Source organism: Bidens hawaiensis, unplaced genomic scaffold, assembly GCF_021521415.1.
Source record: "Bidens hawaiensis isolate Kalapana, Puna unplaced genomic scaffold, B.hawaiensis_p1.1 tig00001236_1, whole genome shotgun sequence".
NCBI classification, from domain to species: domain Eukaryota; kingdom Viridiplantae; phylum Streptophyta; class Magnoliopsida; order Asterales; family Asteraceae; genus Bidens; species Bidens hawaiensis.
This window is the reverse complement of record NW_027491070.1, coordinates 4,108,969-4,132,674: the sequence shown is the minus strand read 5'-3', so window position 1 is coordinate 4,132,674 and position 23,706 is coordinate 4,108,969. Positions and strand designations below refer to the sequence as shown.

General features: G+C 32.8%; 1 protein-coding gene and 2 pseudogenes across 3 annotated transcripts; 1 reads left to right on the top strand and 2 right to left on the bottom strand.

Annotated features, from left to right (window-relative positions):
- The first annotated feature begins 451 nt into the window (after window positions 1-451).
- On the top strand, window positions 452-4,590 carry LOC143569625 (replication protein A 70 kDa DNA-binding subunit A-like; annotated as a pseudogene). The gene is made up of 2 exons (XR_013141766.1): window positions 452-801; window positions 2,276-4,590. The product of XR_013141766.1 is annotated as a replication protein A 70 kDa DNA-binding subunit A-like (transcript).
- A 6,112-nt stretch (window positions 4,591-10,702) lies between these two features.
- Window positions 10,703-11,595, bottom strand: LOC143565766 (uncharacterized). Its single transcript, XM_077052638.1, has one exon. The coding sequence runs from the start codon at window positions 11,593-11,595 to the stop codon at window positions 10,753-10,755; it is 843 nt and encodes a 280-aa protein (XP_076908753.1). The 3' UTR covers window positions 10,703-10,752.
- A 4,169-nt stretch (window positions 11,596-15,764) lies between these two features.
- On the bottom strand, window positions 15,765-23,090 carry LOC143568016 (protein Brevis radix-like 4; annotated as a pseudogene). The gene is made up of 6 exons (XR_013141510.1): window positions 22,865-23,090; window positions 22,323-22,711; window positions 19,362-19,381; window positions 16,824-16,960; window positions 16,355-16,713; window positions 15,765-16,111 (listed from the first exon to the last, which is right to left on the bottom strand). The product of XR_013141510.1 is annotated as a protein Brevis radix-like 4 (transcript).
- Window positions 23,091-23,706: the final 616 nt, after the last annotated feature.

Here is a 23,706-nt window from a genome sequence, read left to right as displayed (position 1 = left end):
TATTTTAATTTGTGTTTATTTAAGTGGTTTCATTTATGTTCGTTTGTCTTTGTTCAGTTATGTTCCCTTAGATTATAAACAAACGAATATAAACGAACACAAATGTTCTATTTTAAATAAACGAAAAGGAACATAAATATTTGTTCGATTAAGTGTTGGTATTCGTTTAAAGTTTAATGAGCGAACACGAATATATCCCTGTTTGTGTTTGTTCAATTCGTTTACAAGCTTTCATTATTCAATTCGTTCGGTTCGTTTATAGCAGTACTCTTTAATAAGAAGGATACCTTACTCAACTTAGGAAAATCCGGTAACTTGTATTATTATTTTATTTAGAGTAAGCCAAAATATCGCAAAATGAAACAATACCATTGAGAAGTCAAAATAATGAAATATCCCTTTCGTTTTGTGTTTTTGTATTTAATAAATGCAACATTTTCCCCCTTTTAAGTCGGTTTAATCCTGCAAGCACCCGCCATACAATTCGAGAACCCTAATTTTTTCCAGATCTCATTTGCACGAAACAATTGTTTGCTTCAGAATGCCTGTGAAGTTGTCATCCAACGCCATTTCGGCGATTCTGGCCGGAGACCTGAACTCGAAACCGTTGCTTCAGGTATTAGAAATCAGACTCATCAGCTCTACACAGGAAAGGTACCGTATACTGCTCTCCGATTCCGTATCCACTCAGCAAGCAATGCTCGCTAATCAGATTAATGATCTAGTCAAAACCTCCGCCCTTCGTAAAGGATCCGTCGTTCAGCTCCTCGACTACATTTGCAGCACTGTTCATAACCGCAAGTACGCTCCTCGTTTTCTCCGATTACTTTCGTACACGCCTTACATTTTATAAGCATTTGTGTTTGATTATCGTTTTAGACTGATGTTATTTTAGGACTTGAGTTGAACAGAATAGTGTTCACCGATGCCGTAAAATTGATTATTACGTCGATAGATACCTAGGAGGAAGTAAGCTATTGGTTCTCAGTTCCCACATTTGTTAACTAGTTTTGTTTTTCTTCTGCTGCATAATATGACTAGTTGAATGTATGAAGCCTTAGTTACAAGTTCTCAAGCATTATTATATGCGTGCTTGTTGTTTTGTGCTATATGCCTCCTATATTTGTGTGGATTATATAAATGAAAAACATAGTTGATTAGTCATGTAGATCTAAGCAATTGCCCAAGCTCACTGATCTACATCTGCGTAGTGATGTGTTATTGATCACTTGAGTAATTAAGTATGCTAAGCACCAGAACGTACGCGTCTTCTTTTGTAATAATGTGTCATGAATCTGCACTATATATGCATATATATTTTGTGTGATATTCTTACTCTTGTCGTTGTAGTTTGATTACTCTAATGCTAGAGTAAGCATTTGACAGCCCTTATAGTTTGAGTTATGCCTGCCAATGTAGTTCAATACATATTATTTTCATGTGTTTGTTAAAACTAAATAGTCCTAAAGGTTTGAAATATAATCTGCCTGAAGGGCATCTCTGTTTTGAGATCAGATCATACTTGATCCTCATAATGTTTTGGCAGCAAACCATCTAGTATTAACTATTATATAAAACAACAAAAATAAAATTAACATGTGGTTGCAAGGATGAATTAACTTCTAGATATCTAGCTATTGGTTTGATATTCTTTTGTATGTATTTTGAGGTGCTCTTTGGTTCTTTACAAGAAATTCTCGAATGAGTTAATAGTTTCTTCATTTGAGTCAGTATAATAAGAATGCAGTAAAGTTGATTATTTATTGTTTCTGCTGAAAAATTTGATAACCTTGCTGTTCCTTTAAGGGTAACTTCATCTAGTTCTGTTGAAGTGAGCATATTCAGGTGATAAATGAGCAGATAAGCACAATTACACATTAACACTAGCTTGTGTAATTTGAGTGGGTTCTGTATTTTAGCAGCAAGTTCATGGTGGGGCTGTGTAAATACATTGACTGATAATTGATCAGTTACTAGTTTAGATGAAGTAAAGATCTACTTCCATTACCAAGATGTGAATTAATTTTATAACATTATTCTTTGTCAATGTTCTCACTGATGCTATATATGAACCTTTACATCTTGTTTATGATTATTTTTGATGCAAAAGCAACTTATCCAGAGTTGAAACAATATGAGCACATTAAGCATTTGGAAATAGATTTTGATTATGTTCTAACAGAAGGATAGCTTGCATCTAATTCAACTGGTCAACTATACTTTAAATTTGTTCTAAACACACACTGTTGAACTTGTAACTATCCATTCTTTGCAGGATTATTGTTGTTCTCAACATGGAAACCATTATACCTGAATGTGAAATCATCGGCAACCCAAACATGCATTCTGAATCTGGCACTATGGCTCGCAATCCAGTTTCTAATGGTATCTCTCAGCACACAACAATACCTTCTAACCGTTCAATTCCGAAAAATTCAAGCAACAATCAAACCTTCCAACCCACTGTTCAACCAGCATACCAACCCCCACCAGTTTACAAGAATCATGGGTCAATAATGAAAAACGAGGCCCCGGCCCGCATCATTCCTATTGCTGCTCTTAACCCGTACCAAGGTAGATGGGCTGTTAAAGCCAGAGTAACCGCTAAAGGAGATCTCCGCCGCTACAACAATGCAAAGGGAGATGGAAAAGTCTTCTCGTTTGACCTTCTTGACTCAGATGGAGGTGAAATACGTGTGACTTGTTTCAATGCAGTTGTTGACCGTTTCTATGACACCATTGAAGTCGGTAAGGTTTACATAATATCAAAAGGCAGTTTAAAACCCGCCAAAAAGAACTTCAACCATCTGAAAAATGAATGGGAGATTTTCCTTGAGTCGGCCTCCACCGTTGATCTTTGCCCGGATGAAGATTCGTCAATCCCACAACAACAATTTTCATTTAAACCTATAATTGAGATTGAAACAGCTGAAAATAATTCAATCATTGATGTCATTGGTGTTGTTACATCGGTGAAACCTTGTGTACCTGTACAGAGGAAGAACGGAATGGAAACTCAAAAACGAGACCTAAATTTAAAAGATCAATCAGGCAGAAGTGTAGAACTAACACTTTGGGGGGAGTTTTGTAATCGAGAAGGTCAAACGCTTCAAGAACTGGTCAATTCCGGTGTCACCCCTGTCTTAGCTGTGAAAGCTGGGAAAGTGAATGACTTTTCTGGTAAATCGCTAGGGACAGTTTCGTCCACTCAGTTATTCATCGATCCAGACTTCCCTGAGGCCAGTAATCTGAGAGCCTGGTTTGATTGAGTGGGCAAAAACCTTGATTCTCAATCCATATCTCGTGATTTTCAAGGTGTATTGAAAGCTGACATGTGGAAAACAATATCTCAGATAAAAGATGAAGGTCTTGGCAGATCAGATAAATCAGATCAGATAAATCAGACTGGGTGACTGTAAAAGCAACCATCAGTTTCATCAAAACCGACACTTCTGTTACACTGCTTGTCCGTTGGCAATTGGAGACAAACAATGCACCAAGAAAGTAACAAAATCAGGGAACTCAAAATGGCAATGTGACCGGTGCAATCAAGAGTTTGAGGAATGTGATTATAGGTATCTACTTCAATGTCAAATTCAAGATCACACTGGATTGACATGGGTGACTGGTTTTCAAGAAGTGGGTGAAGAAATCGTGGGGTGTTCTGCGAAAGAGCTGTACTTGATGAAATCTGAAGGAGATGATGATCGATTTGGAAATGTGATTAAAAGCCGTCTTTTTAGTGAGGTGATTCTGAAGCTGAAAATTAAGGAAGAAACATATGGGGAGGAACAGAGGGTTAAAATAACCGTTGTCAAGGTGGATAAGCTGAATTACTCTTCTCACACTAAGTTTCTGTTGGGTTTAATCCCCGCAGGTCAGCAAGTTAAGTCTTTTCATAGATAGATCCAGGCATTTGCTTTTAAATTTGCTACTTGCACCGAGACTTACCAGTTACTGTTGCATGCTTAATTGAACAGAGTAGTTACATTTATAGCACTAGCTATTTGAATAAAACAAAAGAAAACCCAAGGGAAGAAGAATACTGCTTTAGGATTTGTTTGCTTTTATTTCGTGTCATATATATATTTTTTTCAGACCTTTTTTTGAATTTGTTTTCGTGCTCATATATGAAGACCCTTTCAGTACAAAATCAACTTTTAAGTACACGCGTATGCAAGAAGTCAAGAACCATCATGTATATACTTTTACTTGTTATAACTATTGAGGGTATTTTAATTACTCGCTCATTACGTGACTTCAAACCGATTAAACTGGAAACCTAATTGAAATCAGAATTGAATACATGGTTTTCAGTTTGATTTTGAACCAAAACTGAATTAGGTAAATACTGAACAAGCTTGAGTTTACAGAGAAATAGCATTTATGTACTTTCAATTACACGTGTTTTTGAGCATTATATGTGAGATGGACACAATTATATTAACTTAATAACTTATAATAGAAGACAAAACTCACTACAACAATAATTGTATCTAACATTGTGATAACCATGTATTAGAAGCTAATCATTAAAATATGAATCACCTAGAAGATTAAAGAAACTAACTATTAATTAAAAAATGAATCTCCTAGTTGTATATCTATCCTTAAGGGACTATAGTCTTTTGGAGTGAGTCAGACTAAGGAGTAACAACTGAACCTCTCCTTTAGCCAAATCTTTCTCACAATACAAATATACAAAGAAATATATAAAACCATAGCTACTTAGTTTTATATGAGAGACTACCATAAGATTCCAACAATCCCTCTAATTATCACGCCATCAATATCACCACCGACGTCGCAGGCCCATAAGGCAAATTCCTCGATGTTTTGCTACAGCATCATGGTGGTAGCAGGAGTAACCATTGTCTTAGGAATCTACCATCTCATCGTCATCCGGTTATGCACCATCCAATATCATCGCCGCCTACAACAAGAAGCTCAACACCTCTCCCACCGCACACCAAATACTCATGAGACAGCAAACAACACCATGCTCTCCCGCACCATATCAAGTTTCAACTACACCAAGGAGGCGCATAAAGGCCAATTTGATTACAACACACCGACAGAGTGCTCCGTTTGCTTATCAGTTTTTGAAGAAGGCGAAGAAGTGAAAAGCTTGCCGATGTGTGACCATTGTTTTCATGCTTCATGTATAGATATGTGGCTGTACTCTCACATTCACTGCCCACTCTGTCGTGCTCCGGTCGTCCAACCACCACCACCACCACCCGTATGATTAATCAAATTTGGTTATTATTAGATTATGACGTAATAGTTTTTGGATAAAATTGGAACATCGAATTATTAATTGCAGCTGAGGTGCTATATTATCTTCTGTATGTTGATAGAGACGTAATACCATGGGCTCCTGATATTGTTATTTATTCGAATGTCCATCACATAAAGTAGAAACTTCATTGCTTGGTTTAATATATATTTTCTTTAGTGTTTTCTAAAGCTTATTTATTATACGGTTCTTATTTCTTTACAATTAAAATTTATGTTTTTCGTACTACTTTATCAATGAACTGAAACTAAAACACGAGTAGACCCTTGATTTGAGCTTTTAGTAAGACTGGTTCGAGCTCTTATGTACCCATCATTTTTATTTTTTATTTGGGTCTCATTTCCTATGAAGTGATTCAAGTTGTCACATATTCAACCCAAAAGGTCAATAATATAACTATATAAGTCCAACATATGATGGATATACTTACATTCTTGTTACATTATCCAACCTGGACTGTAAATCCGGCGTGAGAATAACCGTTTCAGTTTCTGTGCACAAAATGGTAGAATTACACGAACAAGGAATTGTTGGGCAAAATCGGTTGTGTTGGATTTTGGATAATGACTCGATACAGCCTTAAAAGTGGGAATTGTTAAATTGGGCCATCTTTTGTTTATTGTAATCGGGCTATAGAATATAGATATCAGAAAAAATGGAGGTCAGGCCCAAAGGAGTAGAAAGACATGTTGACCGGTTATTGCACTAGCCAGTTACGGTATGTTAATACCGAACACACTTTTAAAAAAATCATTCAAAAAATAGAGTTGGAAAAAAGAAAAGAAAAGAAAAGAGGGGGGGGGGGGGGGGGGGTTCACTTCAGTTGAGGCTTGTGCTTCAATAGTAGCTTTAACTTGCTTGTAATCGGTTCTTGTTCGAAAATAACAATTTTTCTAAGAATAACTTAAAAACTTGATGTTTGAGATAAATATATTTTTCCAGTAACAAACAAAATTGTTATTTGTGGAAGTTGAATGTTCTAAAATATGTATCACCAAACCTCCATTTCCTCTTGAAAACAATGTTATATTAGAAATCTCGTTTAGTTTCCCCTTAAAAATGACCATTTTTAAGTGTAACATGGGTTATCCTAAGAATATAGTTGGATCGTTTGTAGTAATTTTTTTCTCGTGTTATACTAATGTTGTTAATAGAAAACAAACTTGACAGAACCGATTAAATAAACCATAAAGGAACTTTAAATATTAAGATAACGCTATTATTTATGTTATGACTTATAAATATTAAAGTTTGGGTTTAACTTAAAAGAAACGAGACTGCTTTGTCTCAAAATCGGCTCATTTACAAACAGTCGGTGTCTAACAATCTTTTTTTTTTAAACTAGCTTAAAAACATTAGCATTTTTCAATATATAGTGTGAACAAATTGTGCATAAAACAAAATAATGAAGGATGAGGACCAAAACAAGTACACTAGAATTGAAGGATCGCACGTGGAGGCAAAGAGACATAGAAGCCAGGTGGTCACGTGCGCTTCTGTGTCCCATAGACCCATACAACCTTCTCATGAGCTTGCATCTGTTGTACGGTCCTTAATTATTCTATGTTTATCATACGCTTCCAATCCATTATACTTTCTGATCATAATTCATATAAATAACAAAGAAACATTCATTTACTTTTTAGAAGATTGAATGCCACAGTAATTAATGCATATGTATGTATGTATGTATGCAAGATACATAAGTTTTCAACGAGGTTTAATGCTACACAAAATATTAACATGAAATATTTATTCAATATAAAATCAATTCTAAGTAGAAAACTACAAGCGAACCATGTGACACTGTATATATAGTTAAAGATAGTTTATACATGTGCTATGTTTCAAATGGTGATATATTGTGATACATAGCCGCGCACATCACTTTGACCTCCTCTGATATATGTGATTATCTACCATGAACACGTACAAGGTTCTTAGATATGTATTCTGAAATACTCCTAGTGGTTATATAATATATTTAACACTTCCCATGATATATATACATTCATGTCTGCGGTTACCTTCTAAAGAGACGAAGAAATTTTGTTGGTCATAACACCTTATAATTTTATATATGAGTGACGGCATAAGGGGGTGAATAAATAAAAGGTTTCGGGGCTCTACTTTCCAACCGTGACAGGAATATTTTAGCCAACGGTTGTCTATCGTTAGAAAAAACCGTTTGGTTTTGGTTGGTTCGGATCAGGTCACAAGTAGCAAACAAGCTTTAATACTCTAATATTAATCTACCAACAAGTTCAATTATCACGCAGTTAATCTAATAACTAACAGCTAATAAATCAAAAAATTAATCTAATATCATAATCTAATAAATACTCATTTAATAAGATAAAGTTTAAGGAAATATATATAAAATGGGCGAGGATAAATTAATTGTTTAGAATGCGTTGAGTTATTCCAAACTATAGTTTCATGTGGGACGTTGTGTAAAATTTTAATGAATGCAGTTGAGATTAAATTGTATATATGGTTATACTATTAAAATTAAAAAATGTTTTATGGGATGGACCCGCACGTCATATCACAGAGTAGGTACGTCACAATGCCACTAATTTTCAAGGGTCCTCAAATTAAAAGTATACGTTAATTGGTAATCTAGGCTTAGTTTTGGTTACTTGATTGTTGGCATTGTGATATATAACTTTTCAAACATATTATTATTATTATTATTATTATTATTATTATTATTATTATTATTATTATTATTATAGAATCGAAAGCAAACCACACTTTTTATCCCAATTTATCCACTTTAGGTCTCAAAATTTAACAGTTTTAGCCGCACATTGTTATATATATCAAACACGTCCATTCATTTCAACTACCAAACTATAAAAAAGGCAATTGTTAACTAAGATTTTATTACATGAAAATATTTATTCTGCATTGAGTGGCTTATTATATGATTGGCATTATTTATTTATATATATATAACCCCAGCATAGAAGGTGGTAAGGATCTGTTATGATTATATAATGTGGGTAACCAACAGACATATGAGCTAGCAAACTACATAATCAAACTGTATCCTTTCTTTCATGAGTTCTATGGATGAGATATTGTCCTGTATTTTTATAATAAGGAACTTCAAAAGATTCATGTTTTTATTATATAAATTCAATGGATAATCATAAAGATGCCAATTTTATTTTAACGCGTGAAGATAATTCAGACAATATATAAATATGTCTTGATCAATTATTATTAATTGTAGCTATTAGTTCAACATTCCATTTGATTAATATAATAATTATCTCTGAATTATTAATTTCCACCATTTTCATATAATTACATGCAATTATTAGTTATTGATTAAAAGATAAAATATAATTATAGATGTTTGACACTTGCATGTTATATATAGAGCTAAAACATGCATATCTGGTTTTTTGGGTTGACATGAGGGTGCAAGACAAGTATTAATGCTCCTGGGCTATGGGCTTGTTTGAACCATGGATTGTGGATGGGTTGGTACCAAACATGAATTTATATTGTGGGGTCTATGTTTTATTTGTTTTGTTATTTTGTATAGACAAGTTTTGAAACTTATGCTAGTATCGCCTTCAAACTAGTTGTATTCTAGCTAGTTGAATGCAATAATTGAATATATATATATACATACTGAGTACCCATTAATTATTTACAAAGTGAATTAATTAAGGTGTACAAGTTCCCTATCATTTAGAATTCAAGTTTGGGAATATATAAAACGGAAAAAAAGTAAGTTTGTACTTTATAGGATGGTGGATTTGATTTGACGAATTAAGAAAAGATGATGTAAAAAAAAGGTAAAAGAAAAGAAATGGGGCATGGAAAGGGAAAACAAAAGAAATGGTTGTGTGTTATATTGATGCACAATGAGTGCAAAAGTTGGAAAATCTACTTTAGAATTTTGATTAGGTGCAAAAGTAGAGTTTTGCATGTGCGCCATCATGCTTTATTTTGACTTCACCAGGATACTTCATTGGACCCTCCATCGCATCCCCTTTAATTCCAAAGAAAATTAATGAACCTTTTGTTCCATAATTCTATTTTTGTTTTCACTCTTCAAATCTTACCTAGCTCCTTATCATATAAAGTTCAATACTTTGTCCATTTCTAAAACATCCTTCAACTCCAACCACCAATCTGCTATATATCACCACCATCTGATAAGTTGTTTTATAAGGTTGTAATTTCAGCAATTATTCGCTAGAGGTGTTCCCTATCTTTAACGTTAGAGAAGGACGTATCACATGGATGAGAGTGACACTGTAAAACGGCTAGAGGGCAATCGTTACACGACAGATGATCATTTTATGATTAATGGTAAAACGGTTTAATTCTAATGAGAAACCGGAGTATAAAATTAAGTTGTTTGAATATTCCTTAATTAGGTTGTTTGTATCTATAGAATCTTTTGGAGAGAAGGATGTTATATAAAAATTATCATCCGTATTCCAAAATATAATTAAATTATCTACTTAAATATTTATTTTAAATAAATGCTATATGATCAATATCGATGTAGTTTAACTACGCACAAATCAATAAAATTTGCATCTTAGGCATGCAAATCAAGAAATCGTTTTATGTTGATTTGTAATTGAACAAATCATGTTTTAAAACTTACATGTTAAACAGTTTATGCGAATTAACTTTTACTTGATTGATAATTATAAGTCACTTGAGGCACCATCATTCTCTCCAAAAACTCTAATTCCACCATTGATCAATGCAACCTTCATCAACAAGAGTAGTTTATTTTCATCTACTGGTCCTTGAATGTCTATAGAACAAGATTAACCTAGGTATCTATGTTGGTGTACAGTTGTTGCTTAATCATGCGTTTATGATCATCTAATATCCATGTGTTTAAAGATCTATATATCATATAAATGATTATAACTTATACCATTGCTTGATTTATTTTATCTACATGTATATATATCGAATGAAACATGGCAAGATATGCCTAAATTAATTACCCGTCGTTTATAGTTTTATATTTTATCCGTACATGCAAATATATAAAAATAAATATAGTATACTTTGCTTAAAGTTAAACCAAGCGATGCTTGAAAGTAATTATTATGTTTTCAATATGATAATATATAGAAAAACAGTTAAAATAAGGAGCATATATTTCAAACTTAGTAACCATATTTCATTTGACACGTAAATGGATCATTATGGCCTTATTTAAAATGATATAAAGCACGAGTAAATACTTTACCCTCCCATTTCTTTAACAGCTAAATACTTTGCGACCATAGGAAGAAGAAGAAAAAGAAGAAGAAGAAGAAGAATAGCTGCTAGAATCATACATTTTCTTAATAATATTGCAACAAACGTACTTAAAACTTAATTAAGAAATAAATAATACTCCCCAATTAATTAATTAATAAACAATGTTTATTTATAAAATTTGATGATAAAATAAATAATTAGATCCTAATTTTCCTTAAATCGGTAGTTTCAAAGACTGGCAACTCTTGTCTGTAAGCACTAGTAACAATCTCCAATTCAAACAAATCATCTTCACCTTCATCTTCATCATCGTCCTCAACATGATTAACCACAAAGTAGTTGTTGTAATTCTTAGTATAGTTGTTCTCCGTGAACCACCGCCTCTCGTACTTTGGCACCGGCGTAGAATCCGCACCACGTTCATGGATGATGACAGTATCGTTTTGATCAGGATAAAACCTAACAGAGCGTTTAACATGATGAGTAGTGTTAGAATGCTGCTGCTGCTTCTTGCTCATACAAGACCTTGAGAACGAAGTGCAGGTTGTGGTTGTATCCTGCTGCTGCTGCTGCTGCTTATTATTATTATTAATGGAGCGTGATTTCTTCAATGATCTGAAACTCTGCATGGACTCTTCGATCTTCTTGGCTTTCTTTTCGGAAGAAGAGGAAGCGAAGAGTGAGTATATAAATGCGGATATCCGACTACCAGGTGAGATGGGTTGTTGCTTCACCTTCTTGAGATCGGCGTAGAGCTTCATGGCTTTGAGCTTTGTGGATTTCATGAACTTGGGTTCACGTCTTGCAATCATATCATCATGATCTGGACGAGATCGGTAGGTTGAGGGTGTTTCAGAGGATGTCGTTCTGCTGCTGCTAAAGTCGTAACTGACGGTTCTACATGAACTCTGCTTTTTGTTTTTAGAATTACGGCTATTGTGAGTGTGAGTGTGGATCCATTGGTCGATCATAATGGCTCTAGGTGTATCATCATCATCTTCTTCTAATAATTTGGTGGTTCGTTTTGGTTCATAAAACATAAGATCTTGATGATGAAGCTGTGGACGTAATGCTGCTTCTCCGTCTGTGGTGGTTTCGTCAATGGAGAGAGGAGGAGAAAGAGGGTGTTTTCCTCCGTGGTGGTTGTTGATACCTGGAGCTTCTCTCAGGCATGTTAATTAATAAAGGAGAAATATATATATGATTAATGGCGGTGAGGGAGAAAGATTAAGGCCAAATGGCGCGGCTAGGATTTTGGGGACTATATAGTGAGTGGGAAAAACAAAGAAAAGAAACAATTACAAGCGTGGGGTGTGATTTCTGAGCAACATAACATCAATCAAAAGTCCAAACGTACTCTTGGACTAAATTAACTAACTTGCTGTCACTATATCTTTACTCTGTATTGTCTCTTGTCTCAACTCTCAACTCTCTCTGTTATACTCAATGTTATTACACTTTTAGGCCTCGACTAAGATTTACATTCCGTCTCATGAGTTTTTATGAGTTGTACTTTTGTATTGAAGGTAGTTAAAACATATACCCCTTGAATCATTATCACTTAAGGCAACATATGACCTTATTCTACAAATGCTCATTCTTTTTATCCATCTCTATAATGTCTCATTATGCGTTGCCTTAGCCTATTCATATTTTGGGTTTATAATATATTACAACATTTTCTAATGATTTATTCTAAATTTATAATTTATGTTTACATTATCTAGACTTGGTTGTTTAAGTACACTACAACTTTTTACGAGTTGTTTATTTTGGATCTAAATAAAGAACCATTGAGACAAGGTTCATATATGAAAAGAAGATCCTATCCACATCCATTTCTTGATATAATTCCAAACACTTTTCAAATTTGTATCACACTAGTCATACGTAAATTTCAAGTAATAACTACCTGTATTGTATGAAAGGAGTGGTTTTTTCCCGTCCTAAAATGATTATCAACTTATCTCATCTTGCTTCACTACCAAACAAGGCAGGGTGGTGTTTCCACTCCATTCCATCTCAAATTCATCCTTCATCCCAAAGTTCCTTCCCACACGCTTCTATTTCTTCTTTGTTCTTATCCGGGTAGTGAAGCCACTCGGGAAGGTTTTTGTTCAATATTAAGGCGGGCGGGGTGGTATTCCTGTCGGACATTGAACCCATCCCAATCGAGCTCACGTCGAGGCCAATCCATTCACCCTAAGAAGTTATATGGACGATACTTAATTAGTTAATTTTAGTAGCTTAATCATATTTTAAAAAATACATTTATATTATATATTACTATCATATTTAGGTTGTTTTTTATTTAAATTATAATTTATATATTCATTAACTTTCTTATATATACTTACATAGTAATAACTAAAATACTAGCTAATGTGAGGCTAGCCTATATACTTAGTACAGTCATATGTGTCTTAAAGTGAAGACTCATGTTAAAACCGGAAAAATATATAGGGGGTGTTTGGGTTTTCTTATTGTACCTCTTTATAGTTTATTATAACTTATAAGTTATAAGGTGTTTGAGAAAGTTATGTTTTATAAGTGTATAAATCATAAGTTACAACTTTGTAACTTATAACTTAAACATAAGAAGGTAAAATAAGAAATCTTAAACACCCTCATAGTTTCGAATAATCAATGTAAACTAATCTGTGAATAACATATCTCGTCCAAAAAGAAAACGTAGATAAAAAAAATAAGTGTGATGTAACATATAGAGGAGGGTTGTATATTCTTACCTATTACAATAACCTTCTGTTTTTCTATTGCCACAATAACCTTTACTTTATTCCATTCTAGGCATCCAATTACCACAAATAACAACATATTTTCAAACCTTTTTTTTGGGAAGGACAATCTGCTTTTACTGAATCAACTAAACTCAAAGAAACTAGATGTAGAATGATATGTTGCGTAAAAAGGTAAACTGTAAAAAAATTGTATTAAGAAAAATTGAAAGGAAGAAAAGACAATAAAATGTAGTATGTTCTACCTTTCTATTGTTTTGGTTTTATCTTGTAGATAAGCGAAACATTTTTTCCACTTATTTCAGTAAAAAAAAAAATGTTAGGTCACATGTTCCAAAGGGACTAATGACAATATATAAGATTGGTTTTTTACCACTACAGTTCACCCACCCGAGCCCCGCTGAACCGGGCTTGGGGTTGGTAGGTAGCTAGGTCGGCGACAAAGGCATGCAACAATAGTAAGCGGTTAGAATTTTTTTTCTTTAAATGTTAAATTTTAAATTCTAATTAAAATTCAGTTGTCATCTAAATAATAAACACATTAAAATGGAAATGAAATTCCAATTGAATAAATTCCGCGAACTAAACTATTTAAATCATAGAATTCAAATTCCAATTCCCACGAGTTTCACTGAATTTTGGTGAAACAAATGAACCTTTAATACAATTCTCTATTTGTCTTTATTGTGTAATTGACGTTCTATCTTTATATGTGTGTGTGTATATTAGCAGGTATTGTATTAATTTAAATTCTTTTTGGTATTAAAATGCTTGTTGAGAAATGTTTAAGAATGGGTTAAACTGCAGCAAGATCCATTGATAAACTAAAGCGATTGCTTAAAGATAACTCTTAAACTTTTAGGTTGAAAAAGTTTGTTGCAAATTATGATTAATATTGTATTAGAATAAAGTGTGTGGGTCATTAGTCTATTGCAATAAAATAGTAAAGGGTGCAATTTAGCAATGGTAGTTTGTTGATGCCAGCAAGTGCCATTAATAGGCAAGTACAAACCTTATGATGATATGGGGTGGTACAAAGAAATTTTTTTTAAAAAAAAAGGCCAAACCATGGCATCTACAAAGGCTCCAACCCAAAAGGTATCTTTCTTGGCATATAACATGTCATTGCTACATTATAAATTTATATTTTACTTGGACTATGTTAATTGTCTACGTGACTAACTTTAAATGTAACTATATAAAAGTCTCTCATCAAGCTTGTTAGTAATTTTAACTATATTGACACAAAAGAAAGTTGTATCGTATGCAATGATTACAAAAATGACTATTTGAATAATTTTAAGAGGGTTGACTGATTTAGAGACTTAATGAGTTCATTTAACATGTTTATAAATCTGACTGTGTAAAATGCTCCATTACTGATTCAGCGGCTTCCATTTGATGAACCAAATAATTTGGTGCTGATCGATTCAGAGATAGTCTAGAATTATTAAGAGGCTATCAAACATTCCTTTAGATATACTTACAAAAGATATATTGTTAAAATGAAAATATTATTATCTCAACTCACAACACTTGGGACACGACAGATGCCTCAAAATTACCAACCCAACTAAAAGCATAGAGACCAAAACATTTAGTTTGGTGGTATTTATGATTGCCTTTCATGTGATTATGCCTTAAAGGTCAAGGATTGAATTTCCTCTTGCTCTTTTTTTGCATCCTCCATTTAACTTTACCAAAATTTGTGGAGGTTAAAAACTCTTGTTTTTATGTAGTTTGTATCAACATTATATACGAAGATTCCTTCAACATACAAATTCGCATTTACAACAAAAGCTTTCTTAACATAAGGGATGTAACAAGTAATATGGTTGCCTAGTTAAGTGCCTTTTTCTTTAACCTAGCTCAACCACTTGTGAGTTGGCTTATGCTATCAATTGAGAACCTTGCCAGCAGACACAACCGTTAAGTTTGCTCGCATAATTGAAATTTTGTAAGTGAATACAAGTTGCATACTGAACCACTTACTACTCGAGGGGTCACTCATAATAGTGGTGTATATGTGTATGGTGTGTGTATAGCGAGTGAGGAGGGAGTAGAAGTCTCAGTAATATGGATTGGTCTATGAGGTTATAACGATGAACTTTTACAACGTCGATTGTTGTGTTATTGTGCTTTTCAATTGCACGTGATAGTATCTGGAGGCTTAAAGTTAACTCAAAACATGGTTTGGTTGACATCAAATTCAACTCAATGTTAAAAACTAACTACTCTCTTATGAATCCTAACTTGGTGACCTCTGTTTATAATGATAACAACAAATCTAATAACTTTAACATAGTCTTTAAGAAACCCATTAAAAACTTCTTAAACACCTCTTAAGCCCACAACCAACTTGTTGAATTTAATTACTTGGGCTTGCCACCCCTTAACTCACAAGTTGGTCCTTTTCTTTGGCCCAGCAATAATGGAGCCAACTCGGCCAACTCGCACAAGTGTTTTAAGATATAAGACGAAGAATTTGTACCAAAACTGCCATAAGTATACCAATTTTTTGCTCTCTTCTCTTGTTTAGACTACATAATATACCAAACTTTCACTTTCATACTAACCGGTAACACAACATCAATTCTCTAAACATGCTTGATGCTTCTTTGCTCCAAAACCGGCATAAATACAAAATAACAAAGGACAACATATATATGCAATTTATGCAGACAATGTGGTAGCAATATGCCATAATGTATGTTTCTGTAATTACAAGTATTGCTTTTGTATCCTTGTTCGGTTCTCATCCCACCAAAGTCTGGCGTGCACCTCCCCAAACTTTTCTCGACTGCAAATAATAAGCATACCAAGTTCAATTGTAATGACATCCCCACAGACACGTTATACTTATAAGGTTTATTGGAGAAAAATAATATGATTTGTACAACACTTTTTTTTTGTCACATCAGATTAAACAAATATTTTTACCATTTTACATTAGCTTTAAAATCATTTTTCATGGTGTACTAATTTATGTAAGTTATACAAATCACCTTATTTTTAAAAAGTTAAATATATGATTGTTGCTAACCTGAAGCGAACGCGCCTAAGTTCCCTGGAGCCACCTGGAAGAACTCTTATGGTTATATAGACCCCAGGCTCAACTTGTTCCACCCACTCATTATCAACATCACTCACTTTACTAATGGAAAGCTCCTCCAAGCGATCTGCCTCTCTTGACGAGTTTGAGACGTCCAATGATGATGTTTCGGTTTTCGTGGCACTAATGTTTGAGAGTTTTGGGGTTACTGCGTCTGTGAGCCCAAAGGAGTCATTGTTGGACCGTGCCAAGGTTGAGCTATGATGATCAATATCCATGGTGTGAGGTGTCCTTTCTTTACTCAAAGTTGGTGCCAATGGAGTGTCTTCTATAGATTCAATCTTTGAACGCTGCTAGATTATATATACAGAAAGTAACAATACTGTTGACTTTCAAGGTCTTAAAACATAAAGACTAAATATGTATCTAAAGGTACATCAACATGTATTGACTACCATACCGTTGAGTTGAGAGGTATGAGTTCATCTTGAGATTTTTGAGGTGTAGGAAGGGGAAACACTTGACGATTTAACCTCCGGACGTTGTAACAAATTGAGGAATAAGTTACAGTTTGTTTAGCATAGGATCATGAAACGTCTTAACAAATTGCAGACCGCCCATAATAAACTAACTACTTATAAATGAACGATTTGTCATTTCAGTGCAACAACTACCTGCGTTACGTACCTAGTATAGTATATATATATATATATATATATATATATATATATAATAGACATTATTATATCATTACACCTTATTCTCACATATTCAAGATACATATACTTATTTTTCATCGGAGCTTAATTTGTCACATTAAGACACTCTCTCTGTGACGAGGGTAACCGGTGTAGCGTTGTGAAGAATTCAACAAATAGTATTAAGCCTCTCATTATTGATCCTAAAGAAATCAACAGGGCTCAGTCGCATGTGACCTCTTGAAGCTACAATTTTGAATTCATAACTAGTAATGATTTTTACTTCATATCGTATTAAGATGAATACCAGAGGGTATCCTAGTCAATGTGAATTAACATGTAAGAGAACTAGGAACTAGCCAACTAGGCATGAATCGAGATGGATTAGATGTGCGTGTTGAATGTGAATATTTCGAATGTATTGAATGTCATTTTTTTTGTTCTTAAGTGGTTGAAGATCTGTGTTGTTTCGTATTGGCGATGGTGAATTCAGAGTCCGGAGTTGTAGTATGTTCCGGATCCTTGGTATTGTTGATCCTTGGTATTGTTGATCCTTGGTATCGTTGGTCTGGTGTCCTGGAGTTATTCCAAGTTCAAACATGCTTACATTGGATTAGAACTGACACCAGTCATCATATTTTAGTAAAACACATAATTGGAAGGCGACAGACGAGCTAATCACAAGCATAGCTATTGCATGTCTCTGTCGTGTTTTCTTTTGACAAATCTGTTAGTAGGGATGAAAGGACGACCTTTCAAGTTAACATCAATCAAAACACGTTCAATTAAATATTCAATATATTTTCAACACTATTATTAACAAAAGGCACCATGCCAAAGTGGACTCTTGAAGCCACATTATTTTTCATGGAATGGCAAGCAAAGTTGGACCCACAACTCATTGAAATTAATCTACGATGTTGAAAGTTTAATTTTATTGACTAATTCTCGTAATTCTTTCGACACACATGGAAACAGTAAATACTCATACATATGTTGTTTTGTCTATTTTATGTCCTAAAATACAAACAAGATTAGATGTAGCTCCACATAATTTGGATATCACAAGATGACAGGTACTCCAAAACTTCTCCTTATGTGACAACACAATTACGTTAAGGTTAAAAATAATAATAATAAATAAATAAATAATAAAACCCTTCATTGCCAACAAAACAAATAATTAGATTTGACCCAATAAAAATTTCCTCCTTTTATATCTATGCACGCCAATATTGCCTTTAATTTATGTGTATCATTAAATTAAATACATCCACGTGATTTGCATTTTGGCTCTTTCTAAGTTCTAGTATTGTTTTTCTTATATTTAAATCACTAGCTTTTAAATTTGCGTATTACGCAAGATTTATCAAATAAGCGAAATTTAAGTATTTAATCATACGTAATTTAGAGTTTTTCTTTGAAATTTGTAAATTAATGATAATATTACCACACACACTTCAAATATTACATATTAAAATTTTACATTTTTCTAAGATTGAAATAATGTTTTTAGATGGCATAAAATCAAATATTGACAATTACTCAAACATATCAAAGGTATTTTATATGATCAATACAAATGGTGTTAAACAATGTTTTACACAAATTGTAAAATCATAAATATTGTATTTATTCAACGAAATTTAAAGTACACACATAATTAAATATATATTATAAACATATGTTGCTAATTATTATATGATAATGGTTTATAAATCATTATTTAACTAATTTAATAATTCACTATTTGATTTTAAACTTATTATAGATATTCAATAGTTTATATATTTTTAAAAGGGGAAAATTCCCAAAATGACCCTTTTTAAGAGAGAGAAAGAAGTAAATAGCCATTAATTTCAACACATTCCCAAAATAGCCCACCAAATTTGGACTGAGAAGACGAGATCTGGAAAAATCTTTAGGGCAATAAAATTTTGACAAGTGTCAAAATCCGACGGTTTTTTTAAAAATGTTGGGGGCCAGTTCATATTTTCCATTTAAAGTTCTTCTAATAAAACAGTCTTTTCCGACGGTCTTTTAATGTTTCCTAACGGATCCCCTCAACTTCCAAAACCATGGAAAATTGTGCCTTCAAATTCAGCCTTTCAAGACCCATTCCGGGTGAATTTGTACCAAGAAGACCATAGATTTATAAATATTGAGTGACCCGTCCATATTTTTTAACTAAATTTATTTTTCAAAGCTTTCTTGCTAGACGAATTATTTAGCTTTCTTATCTAATCCCTACAAATATAAACACATGGAAAAATGTGTCATATAATTTTGTCTTTCAAGACACTTATTTGGTAAATTTGAACTAAGGGGATCATGTTTTTGAAAATATTGAGGGAGCCATCCATATTTCTTCACTAAATCTTAATATTAAAAGTTGTCTTGTCAGACGGTTTATTAAAGATTCTTATCTGCACCCTACAAGTTTTGAACTCATGGAAAAATGTTCCTTAAAAATTTGTCTTTCAAGACACAAATCTTTTTAATTTGTACTAAGAAGACGATTATGTAGTATAATCTTACTTGTCCGTCCATATTAACATTATATCTATCATCTTCCTCAATCCTCAATAATTCATTCACATCTTTTCATCAACTCCATGGAAGTTAAGGTTTAGGGTGGTATGAGAGGATGGTTTAGGGTGGTATGAATGGGAAGATGAAGAAGATAAACTCATGTGTATTCTTTGGATGATCATGTCGGAATAGACGAAATCACATAATATATTGTCGGTGTAGACGGATTATAAATAAATTTTGAAAGTGTGGACTAGATTTCAACACATAAGAAATAAATTACTAGCTCGTTTTCTTGGTACAAATTAACCCAAAATGTGTCTTGAAAGAATTAATTTGAAGGCATAATTTCCCATGTTTTTGGAAGTTGAGGGGATCTGTTAGGAAACATTAAAAGGCCGTCGGAAAAGGCTGTTTTATTAGAATAACTTTAAATGGAAATTATGAACTGGTCCCCCAACATTTTTAAAAAAACCGTCGGATTTTAACACTTGTCAAAATTTTATTGACCTAAATATTTTTCCAGATCTCGTCTTCTTAGTCCAAATTTGATGGGCTATTTGAGAATGTGTTGAGATTTAGGGCTATTTACTTCTTTCTCTCTCTTAACAAGGGCCATTTTGGGAATTTTCCCTTTTAAAAAATAATGGTCAAACTTTTTATATTTAAAGTAAAATTAGATGTAACGGGTTTACAAAGTTTAGTGTCGTTTGAATTAAATTTAATATCTTTTTTTCATATAGGTTACAGCTAATGGGCCATGCCAATTAAACTTATAACCCATGGATAATATGGATTGAGGAAAATAGAGATTAGAAAAAATAAAAAAAATTAAAGTTAGGATTGAATGTGGTTAAGACAAGTCATCCTTATTATTTTTGTTTATTAATATAAGTAGATTTCTTTTGTTGAAATTGATTATGTCATAAATATTTATGAAATTAAAAAAACGGAACTGACTTTTCGGAAAAACAAACATCTTGATTTATAATTTTGTTAACAAAAAACCTGAATTCAGCATGATTTTAATGTTTAAAAGTTTTTTATAGAATGATTATGTTTAGAAATTAAATTAAAGATTCAAAATTAAATAATCATATTAATTGGAAATTTAAGTTAAATCATAATTAATAAAAACTTTATATATATGAAGTGAAAAGCTTTGCACAATTCAAACAGAATTCACAAATCTTATCGTTAAAAAATGCTTTCCTTAATGAAAAGTAAGATAAGATATACATGGAGAATAATTATATTTTAGATATTAGAAGGTTGAAAATTGTTATTAATGTGTGCATAATATGTTGAAATATATTGAAAACGCTGTAACTCATAAGCCAAATCATTTTTACCAATGAACCATGGATAGCATGAATTAAGGAGAAAAGAGATTAGAAGATTATGAGAGAGTTTTATACTAGAATTGAATGTGGTTAGGACAACTAAGTATCACTATTTTTATTTATTAGTAATAGTAAGATAATGAGCTTATAATCTAATTATAAGTATATAACTCGACTTATTAAAAATATAATAAATTTACAAGAACAATTATATGATAAAGCGCTCAGTCAACTCTTATAAGTTATTAAATTGATACTTTAATATGAAATTTAACGATGCATGATTGAAATTTCGTATGAGATATGGACACACAAGGGCTACGAAAAGGCATTGCCAATGAGCCTAAATTATTATCGTCGTTAGAAAAAAGAGTTTGTAATTTTATGGTATTAATAATATGAAAAAAAAGGGTAAAACGGAGATGTGTCCCCTTAATGATAGGTTTATTGCCCATTTACATAACCACTAATAAAAGCATTCAAACAACATGATTAAAAAAATAAGGATGTTTTATGGACCATGGGTTGGTTATATTAATAAATTCGATATATATTATTTAAAAATCAGGATGTTTTTTATGACGATGGGTTTTGTAATTACTTATACAATGATAATATTTTTAAAGAGGGAACGAATTTATATTTACATCTTCAAAACAACAAGTGTTGCTGGATTCCTATAATTCTGATAAGTAATAACAATTCCTATAATTATCGAACTTCAAAATGTTTAATGATGCAAATTTAGACCCCACAAGGCATTTTGATACTGTTAAAAGCAAGTCTTAGGACAAATTGTTTGTTCCTATGTGTTTTCTAACCTAAAAATTAAAGAATACATTGACTAAAAGGTAAGGACTTTTAATTGGACGTTAACTCGAATATTCTTAAAGGATAATACAAAAGATAAATTTAATAATGAGAAGCTTCTATTATTGACAAACTTATTACAGGGAATGATATATAGGAATTTTGTTGATTGTTTAAATCTCAGAAATAAATGTATTTTTTAGCTAAACTATATAAGTGAGTATAGGAAACCGATTTCCTTGGTAAACACTTTCCATGGCTTTTAAGATTGGAGTAATTTAGGTATAAATTTATTTGTGCTTTCAATAATTCACTACTTTGCAGATACCATAAAGAGTAACCATAACTTATTAACTTGTGCTGTCGTTGCCATCATATGTTGACTTCGTCTTCTAGAACATCTTCTTATAACATATTACTTATTATACTTTTATATTATTTAGTGTGGGAGCATTTACCATTCATATATATGTTAAGATTCAACTAACACTTGGCGTAGAAAACCGGTCATCCAAATAAGAAAAACTTACGAATAATAACAACATTAATTAAAAAGGATATGATAAAATTAATTACCTGAACCGGATTCGTTTGAGATCGTTACCACCGCGCGGCAACGAAATAAAGGTAATCAGGACGCCCGGTTCAACCTGAGCAACCCACTCTTTGGGCTCAATCTCTTCAACTAATACGATCGGCTCACATCTCCGGCCGCTAGCCGATTCGGATAGCATTAATCCATCCCCAACCGATATACCTTTCAACCTCGCTTCCATTTCCTTTCCCCACACCCTCCCAGAACTCGAATTCTTACTCCCGGTCCGCTTGTACAACCTCCTTAGCCTCTCTGATGATGAGTCTGATTCCGCGTGTAACTGTTGCCCTGGAGTCATCATCATCGTCGGTCCAGTACATGGAGTGCAACTCCTGTATGATCCCGAAGCTTTTAGCGCCATGTCCTTTATCTACGAGGAAAATTTAATCAATTTCTAAACATTTATTTAATAACTGGCAGATAACTTTTGGCCTAGTGATATCAAGGTGTTGGATAAGACTTTGTAATAATAAAAAAAATCTGATAGATGAATTGTGATCAATCGTAAAAAATGTTTAATTACCTGAGAAGTTAGGGTCTTCACAGATTGTTTAGCGGCAGGCGTATGATCACCATATCGATTTGATCCATCGTGCTCATCAGGCTGCTTCGAACGAGAAACACAAGTTAACATTTCAACCAAATTCTAGAAAAGAATTATCAGTAGAAAACAGAGGGATGAGTTGGGCAGAATTGAATTTGAGTAAGAATTCAGAAGGAAGAAATGATATAGGAGGGTAGCACTAGTAATAATAATAATAATAATAATATGTATGTATGTATATTGTAATGGTGGTCAGGCACTTTTATTGTTTCCCTTCATTTCCCCTGTCAAAAGTCAACATAGAACAAGTTATTAAAATAAATATTAAATTGTTGACACAGTGTGTTTGTTGAAACTTGTAAACATTATTATATAAAATTAGGCCCTTGTTTATGTTATAGACACGTGGGTTTTGGAGTAAACACCATACCGATTGGTTGCTTTCCATGAGCTAATTTAACTAGTATTTTACCCGTCCGGTGGACGGGAACATCAACTTGAAAATGTGATGTCTATTTTAATTCAGTATCATGAATGAGGACAGGTCTAAACCATATAGTATATGTTTAAAAAAAAGCTCAGTTGGTCTAACTTAAAAAAACAAATGACAGACTTCAACTCCTCACTCAATGTTGTTGTAGTTAAAATCTCATACATTTCATTCCCAAGACCAGCTTCTGATGTATAAAACTAACATAATCAAGTCAAAATTGTCAAGGAGTAGAATAACACAAATTATAAATAATCATGTCCTCTTCTTTAATGATTTAGTTGAACTTCCATCCTTCTTGCTACTGCTGATTCTTGTCTTTTTCCTTCCC

Bases quoted from the DNA above. Each gene is read 5' to 3' on its own strand.
- LOC143565766 (XM_077052638.1), bottom strand. From the start codon at position 11,595: ATGTTTTATGAACCAAAACGAACCACCAAATTATTAGAAGAAGATGAT.